The following is an 8,782-nucleotide window of genomic DNA, read 5'->3' as shown; positions in this document are numbered from 1 at the left end:
ATAATAAAAGAAATAAAAAGGACTTGAAGAGAAACTTTTCTAAAGAAGACAGATGCACTATCTACAAACACATGTAAAAAAGCTCATCATCCTTAGTCATCAGAGAAATGCAAATCAAAACTACTTTGAGATATCACCTAATGCTAGTAAGAGTAGCCCACATAACAAAATCCCAAAACCAGAGATCTTGGCGTGGATGCGGAGAAAAGGGCACACTTCTACACCGCTTGTGGGAATACACACTAATATGTTCCTTTTGGAAGGATGTTTGGAGAATACTTAGAGATCTAAAAATACACCTGCCATTCGATCCTATAATTCCTTTACTAGGTATATACCCAGAAGACCAAAAATCACAATATAACAAAGACATCTGTACCAGAATGTTTATTGCAGCCCAATTCATAATTGCTAAGTCATGGAAGAAGCCCAAGTGCCCATTGACCCACGAATGGACTAACAAATTGTGATACATGTATACCATGGAATATTATGCAGTCTTAAAGAAAGATGGAGACTTTACCTCTTTCATGTTTACATGGATGGAGCTGGAACATATTCTTCTTAGCAAAGTATCTCAAGAATGGAAGAAAAAGTATCCAATGTACTCAGCCCTACTATGAAGCTAATTTATAGCTTTCATATGAAGGCTATAACACAACTATAGGGGGACTTACCCCCTCCCTTCCCCTCCCTTGGCCCTTTCCCCAACTATAGCACAAGAATTTGGGGAAAGGGCCAAGGGAGGGGAAGGGAGGGGGTAAGTCAGGGTGGAGGTAGGGTAATGGATGGGGCCACACCTATGGTGCATCTTACAATGGGTACAGGTGAAACCTACTAAATGTAGAATACAAATGTCTACATATAATAACTAAGAAAATGCCATGAAGGCTACGTTGAACAGTTTGATGAGAATATTTCACATTGTACCCCTTGATTGCACAATGTACACAGCTATGATTTAATAATAATAAAAAAATTTTAAAAAAGAATATAAAAAAGCAAAAAAATAATTCATTTAGTATTTAAGAAAAAAAAAATCTTGAACAACCTAAGAATAGAAGGAACATACCTTAAAATAATAAAAGCTATATGTGGAAAACTCACTGCTAATATGATACTAAATGTGGAAAAGTTCAAATCCTTCACATTAGAACTGGAACAAGGCAAACATGCCCACTGTCACCATGTATATTCAACATAGTACCAGAAGTCCTAGCCTGAGCAATCAATCAAGAGAAAGAAATAAAATCATCCACATCAGGGAAGAGACTAAACTATTTGTGTAACAAAAAAGCATTAATACCCCTAAATATTTTAAAATAAGTATGATAAAACTCTCCACAAATTAAATACATTAAATATATCAAAATAACAAATGCTATATATGACAACCCCACAGCTAACATCATATTCAGTGATGAAAATTTGAAATCTTTCTTTCTAAGATGAGGATAAAGAAAAGGGTGCTTACTCTTGTTACTTCTATTCAACATAGTACTTAAAATCCTAACTAAATCAGTTAGGCAAGAAAAAAGACATCTTAATTGGAAAAAAGAAGCAAAATGTCTGTTTGAAGATGTGCATAAAATCCTAAAGACCTCACTAAAAAAAAAAAAAAAAAGTGGAACGATAACACAAATTCAGCAAAATTTCAGAATAAAAAAAAATCAGCATACAAAAATCAGTTGTGTTTCTATATAGTAATAGTAAACTACCAGAAAAAAAAAATCAAGAAAATAACTCCATTTAAAATAATATCACATGACTTGACAATTATGAATTGGGCTGTAATAAACATTCTGGCGCAAATATCTTTGTTATAAAACAATTTTTGGTCATCTGGATATGTATCTAGTAGAGGAATTGCCAGATTGAATGGCAGGTTTACTTTTAGTTCCCTAAGTGTTCTCCAAACTTCTTTCCATAAGGAACATATTAGCTTGCATTCCCACTAGCAGTGCAGAAGTGTTCCCTTCTGTCCACATCCATGCCAACATCTATAGTTTTGAGATTTTGTTATGTGGGCTACCATTACTGGAGTTAGATGATCGATCCAGGTTAATGCAAAAGATGTAAAGTCTCCATCTTTTTTATAGCTAAATAGTATTCCATAGTTCAAATATACCATAGTCTATTTTTCCATTCACATGTTAAATGGGCACTTGGATGGATTCCACACCTTGGTGATTGTGAATTGAGCTATGATGAACAGTCTAGTGCAAATGTTCTTATGGTAAAAGGAAATTTTCTTTGAGATAGATAAGTAATAATGGGATTGTGGTATCAAATGAAAGGTCTACTTTTAGCTCTTAGAATTTATTTTTCATTGATAAATAACAATTGTATGTATTTATGAGGTACCAGGTGATGTTTTGATATATGTGTATATATTGTGGAATGATTAAATCAAGCTAGTTAACATATCCATGATCTCACCTATTTATCATTTTTGTGGTGACAATATGACAAAAATAATCATGTGAGATTTCAAAATAGAAATAATTGTTTATTAGTAATTAATAAATGTTTTTAAGAAAAATACATACAGCACAAACTCTACTCTTTTGACAAAAATATTAGAAAATTCTAGGATTGAAATAAATCGTAATATGATTCAAGACAAAGCATCTTTTATTACTTTTAGTGTCCTTATCAGGGCCATGAGTTATGATACTTTATTGACTAAAGGAAAATGGTACATATTCTTATGAAAACACACTGTTTAGGTTAAAAGTAATGACTACCAAGAGAATCTAACAAATTTAGATTAATTGGAAATTACCATAGTTTTTTTTTTTTTTTTTGGCCGGGGCTGGGTTTGAACCCGCCACCTCTGGCATATGGGACTGGCGCCCTACTCCTTGAGCCACAGGCGCTGCCCCATAGTTTTTAAATTATCTTAATTTATATAAAAGTACAATCAAACCATTTTTTATTTAAAACATCTTAATCTTAGAAAGAACACATAAGTACAAGGTAAATAAAGTAAAAACAAAGCATATATCATCTATTAATCAATAGCCTAATTAAACTTATAAAATGTGGTTTCCAAAGTGTTGGAATAAAATAGTATGTCTGTCATTCTTTAACTCCTAGAAGACCATATTTCATCAGTTCACTTATCCACTATTCTTGCTGAGCCAGACAGAACTTTCTTCTACCATTTTATAATGGCTAAGTGAAAGCATATACTATTCCTTAAGATCTTGTGTCTACCGTTCCAAAATCAAAAGGAAAACAAGAGAGAAAAAGGATGTTCTGGGGAACCTGGAAAAACTCTTCCCATCTAGGCAGTGCCATGTAAGGAAAAGCCCCTGGCCCCCTGTCAGTACCAAAGCTTCCTTTATGAGTAAAGAAATGAGCTTTAATGAACAGCCGCTAGTTTTCCCATGGTCTGTCCTCCCAACTATTTCACCAAAAAATTATATGTAAAAATTACAACAAAGGAAGGTAACTATAGCACACACATACACACACATACATATATGTATAACAATTTAATACACACAATTAAAGCACATAGATATGTATATATAAAATGAATATAAAAGTAATTAAACAATATATACAAAATTATAGACATATATATGCACTGTATATAAAATCTCACTTTTTTCTTTGCCATAATAAGTAAGCACTTGTCTGTAATGTTTCTGTTAGAGATTTAGGAAAGTTTTTCTCTCATTTTCACAAATTTTAAGAACAATTAAAATGTAGGGCGGCACCTGTGGCTCAAAGGAGTAGGACACTGGCCCCATATGCTGGAGGTGGCAGGTTCAAACCCAGCCCCAGCCAAAAACTGCAAAAAAAAAAAAAAAAAAAAACAATTAAAATGAAATATAATCAACATTAATTTATTATAAAATGATCCAACCCATCCCCTAACCTCCTTGGAAACAATAAACAGATCATAATACACATGACATTGACTACAGAAAGACCTCTCTTTGTATACCTCTCCTAATACAGAGAGAACTTTTAAAAGAAAATAAGTCAAAATTAAATAACCTTACCAACAGAAGCCTGACCAGCAGGTAGATAGTAACCAATTAATTCTTAACATCTTCTTCATAAAAATTATTTTATAACTATTTTACTAATCTGTGATTCTTAGAGTTTTTAATATTTTACCTACTGATTTATAAAAGGAAACAATTAAGGCATCACAGAAATGGGAATTTTCCTTGATTTCTGGTTCCATATCCTAAATCACTGTACTAAATAAGTACGTTTATGATTACTGACTTTTTCTTTTCTTTTTTTTTTTATTAAATCATAGCTGTGTACATTGATATGATCATGGGGCATCATACACTAGCTTCACAGACCGTTTGACACACTTTCATCACACTGGTTAACAATCCTTTGACTTCTTCTAAAGAAGGTGTTTTTTGAGGTTATGGCAAATGATGAAAGGAGAAGGAATGTGAGTCTGTTCAGCAAAAAGAATCTCTCAAGAACAGGGATCGGACACTTGTTATGGTTTTTCTGATGGCATCCTTGACCTCCTTGTTCCTCAGGCAGTAGATGATAGGGTTGAGCATGGGAGTAAAGACTGCATATATGGTTGAAATCAATTTGTTAGAATTAAATGAAGAAATGGCTTGAGGTCGGACATATATGAAGATCACAGCTGTGTAGAAAATGACCACCACTGTAAGGTGAGATGCACAGGTGGAGAAGGCCTTCCGCTGTCCAGTGGCCGAGGGTATGTGCAGGATGGTAGAGACAATGAAAGCATAGGAAAGGACAGTGGCTGAAAGAGGAAACACAAGTATGACGATGGCTAGCACAAAGTCTACCATCTCTGCCACAGATAAGTTTATGCAGGCCAGTTTAAGTATAGGTGACACATCACAGAAAAAGTGGTTCAAGATATTATTGTCACAGAAACCAACTTGGGAGATGAAGTGTACTTTTGCCAGGGAGATGGTGAAGCCACTTACCCAGGAACTGATGGTCAGCTGGATACAAAGCCTTGTGGTCATCATGACAGGATAGCGAAGAGGCCAACATATGGCCACATAACGGTCATAGGCCATGGCCGCCAAAAGCACACATTCAGTACAGGCGAGGGAGATAAAGAAGTAGAGCTGGGTCATGCATCCCAGGAAGGAGATAGTATTGGGATGAAGTAGAAATCCAGCCAGCATCTTGGGGACTGTGACAGATATATACCAGGCCTCCAGAAAGGACATGGTACCTAGAAAATAGTACATGGGCTTATGCAGGGACCCAGTGACCCACACAGTGAAGATGATGACCACATTTTCCAGCAGCACAAATAAGTAGGTGATGAGGAAGAGGAAGAAGAGAAGAACCTGCAGCCAAGGAGCAGTAGGGAAGCCGACCAGGATGAACTCGCTGATATTGGTGATATTTTCCTTCCACATGGTTAGGACACCAAAAGACAAGAGACTCAATTACATCAAATTGAAGAGTGGGATTCACCTTAGCAGCATGGAGCCCTCAGGCTACAGGTACTTTATTGTTACACTTAACCCAATTGACACCCTCTAGACCTAGGGTATGATTTAGGAATTGTGAGATGCCACAGATCCTCTCCTGACATATAGGAGTCAGCATGGGACCTAAAAAAAATTCACCACAGACACAAAGCTAAGACTGTCAAAGCAGGATCATGAAGTCAGATTCGGAGCCTGGGCCTTTGGATCTGGATCAGAAAAAAGTCTTTAGGTAGTATTTCAAGGAAGTACTTTCCTTTCTGGTGTATTTCCAGATTTCAGAGGCATTTGTAAGGCAGGATACCAGGGTGGATGGAACAAGTGAGAAGGACAGTGCAGAAAGCAAGGCAGATAATGGTGAAATTCAAAACCTGGAGAAAATAGAACCACTATATTAATTGGAAAAACCCTCCTGGTCAGGAGAATCACTGACTCTGGCCTATTCCTCAGCTATGCTGGATGTATTTTAAAAACTCTGGTAATAGTAGTCAATAATTTTCTGCCTATGTTTAGGGCCATGGCTTAAAAAATCAAGTGAAAAAATACCTAGCATTTTATAATAGTTAAATATATTTTGACTTTTTACATTGGTCTTATTAATATGAATAATATTATATAGTAGTTATATTAATGTAAGTATCTATAGTTACATTTATATGTACATATGGTAGTTCACATTTGATCTCAAATTAATTTGTGTAATTATCTATGTCCTCTTCAAAGATTGACTCAAATTTTATGCTCCAAGAGATGTCTCTTGATTAATTTTGTCTATTCCTTGATTGAAACTCTTTCTTATTATGGATGCTGCCTGAAGACAATTTTTACATAAGGAGCCATCTTGAAAGCAGGGAGTCAGGAGGTGCTATGACTCATAAGTGTCTTGGGCTTTTAAGGGCACAATATAATCCGAGGAAAGAACTTACATTTAAAAACACATTTTTCATAAGTGAGCATAATAGAAAGAGAAAAGTAGAGATACAAGTTGGCTTGAAGTTATAAATAAAATGAAACTGGCTGGGCCTGTAATCCCAATGCTTTGAGAGGCCAATGCAGGAATTCAGGACCAACCTGGGCAACATAATGAGACCCAACCCTATCTCTCTAAAAAACATACAAAATTAGCCAAGCCTGCTGTGCTCATCTGTAGTTCCAGCTACTCAGGAGTCTGAGGTGAGAGAACAGGGGTGAGCATAGGGATTTGAGGTTATGGTGAGCTGTGATCACACCATTGCACTTTAACCTGGGTGACAGAGAAAGACCCTATCTCTAAAATAAATAATTAAATGAACAAATAAGAAACTAAAGAGAGATACAGACTCTTCAATGGAAACAAAAACAATGACAGGTAAAGGAAACATTCATGTAACTAGAAAGAAGAAGATGCAGAATTTCCTGGACAACCATAAATATTTGAGGTTGTTTCTGATTTCTTTGTACTTTATGGCCTAAACCCACTAGATCACCAAGAGTTGGTTAAACGTGTTGGAAAAATTGCCATAATGAAATAAATTAAATATGGCTTAAATATGGCTTTTTTTCTCCACTAAGAAGAATTATCATTCAGTTAATTTTGACAATTCTCTCAAGTAGGTAAATTTTGCAGAAAAGGTGTAAGGCAATGTGGAAGCACATAGCCTAAATCCAAACATTTACACAATAAAGTTATGAAGGAATTTTTATATGAAAGCATTCTCAGTAATGTCTGATCTTTCAGGAATCACATAAGAAAGGAGTAAGAAGACAAGAGATTCAACTTGGACAAAGAATCCCAATATTTAAAGTATGCACTAAAGCCTTAAAAGAAGTACATACGGGTGGGATAAATGATCAGAAGGCCTGCATTCTAGTTAATTATGTATCACTTATTCATTTTATAATCTAAAGTAAACTTAAATTCACTTGTGGGTGAAGAGGGGCTATATTATAATACTAAAAAGGCTACCAAATCATGAATGTAGAAATTTATAGCATTATTAATGCTTATGATAAAGATCTATTACTTTATCATAAGTAAAGTATATTATGTACTTATGATACTTAAAATATCATTAATAAGGTAATACTTACTTGGGGCCTTTGTCCCACACTGGATGTTGACAATATAAAGACAAAAATGTCAAATTCTCCCATTCAAAATCTTGAGAAGGAGCCAAACAAGTAAGCAAGGCATTATATTTCAATGTGTTTTAGCCACAAGATATTTCCCCAGGTAGTCCATTGGAAGAAGAACCTATCACTGCCTGCAGATGGGTCCTTAGAAGAAAACAACAGGACTTTATCCTTAGCTGCACCTGAGCAACTAAGCCCTGTTAGAGAAAAATCATGTAAGAGGACAGATGCTACTGCCATAAATTTATGGTCATGGAGTTCCACTAGGCTGTAAATAATGACTGGCCATACTACAATGTGGAATCAGTCAATTCACTCTCCATTTCTCCCAAAGACTCTTGTCTTTCATCTCTAATCTCTCTCCCCCATCTCTCAGCAGTGTCACCTCCTATTTCAGAAGGACAAATGATGCTATCAGATAGTAATTTAATTTCCCATTACAAAATCATTAATGTTCATCTTCTGATGTCTTTGTTTATTCTTCCTTTGCTTCTTTTCTAATACCAATTTCTCCATCTGTAGATCTCATTTCTCAGGAAACTCATCAATCATGTAACCTATTTATGTATGTTAAATTTATTCTATTCACAAATAGTCACTGAGTAATGTACTATTTGACAAGTACTATTTCAGACATTTAGAATAGAATAGTTAGTATTTAGATAAAAATGGCAAAAAGCCCTGAACTAAAGTAGTTACATCTTAGTGGAGGAAGACAGGAAATAAGCAAGAAATGCAATAAAGATATAAATGTAGGAATTGATAAGCTCTATGGGAAATATAAATAGACTAAAATAAAGAAAATTAAGAGTGCAGGAAGTGGTGGCAGGTTGATTTTTACAATAGAATAGTAGAAAGGGGCCTCACTGAGAAGAGTCATGAAGAAAGTAACAGCATTAGCCATCTGCTCTCTAGTGGAACAACCTCTAGACAAATTGAACAGGTAGTTTAGAGACACTAAGGTAAGGTGCAAAGTGAGGACTAAATAGTCCAGCATAACTTGAACAGAGTAAGTGAAATGAAGCAATAGAAATAAGAAATGAAGAAGTGAAGCAATAGAAGTAAGGGATGGGGAAGTGATGAATAGATCATTGTGATCCTTCCAAGCAGTTGTAAACATATTGGCTTTTACTCAGCGGACTAAGAAATTGTGCAAGGTTTTGAGCAGTTGAGAATTATTGGTATTTTAATAATTCATAAAA

The 8,782-nt window shown here is 35.1% G+C and overlaps 1 protein-coding gene across 1 annotated transcript; it reads right to left on the bottom strand.

Annotated features, from left to right (window-relative positions):
• Positions 1-4,439: 4,439 nt before the first annotated feature.
• On the bottom strand, positions 4,440-5,396 carry LOC128564417 (olfactory receptor 6). Its single transcript, XM_053559900.1, has one exon. It carries the CDS (start codon positions 5,394-5,396, stop codon positions 4,440-4,442), a length of 957 nt encoding a protein of 318 aa, XP_053415875.1.
• Positions 5,397-8,782: the final 3,386 nt, after the last annotated feature.

The sequence above is a fragment of the Nycticebus coucang genome, chromosome 14 (assembly GCF_027406575.1).
Source record: "Nycticebus coucang isolate mNycCou1 chromosome 14, mNycCou1.pri, whole genome shotgun sequence".
NCBI lineage: Eukaryota > Metazoa > Chordata > Mammalia > Primates > Lorisidae > Nycticebus > Nycticebus coucang.
The sequence above is the reverse complement of the archived record's forward strand: the minus strand, read 5'-3'. Positions and strand labels throughout refer to the sequence as shown.

Coding starts and splice junctions, on each gene's coding strand:
- LOC128564417 (XM_053559900.1), bottom strand. CDS start 5,396: ATGTGGAAGGAAAATATCACCAATATCAGCGAGTTCATCCTGGTCGGC.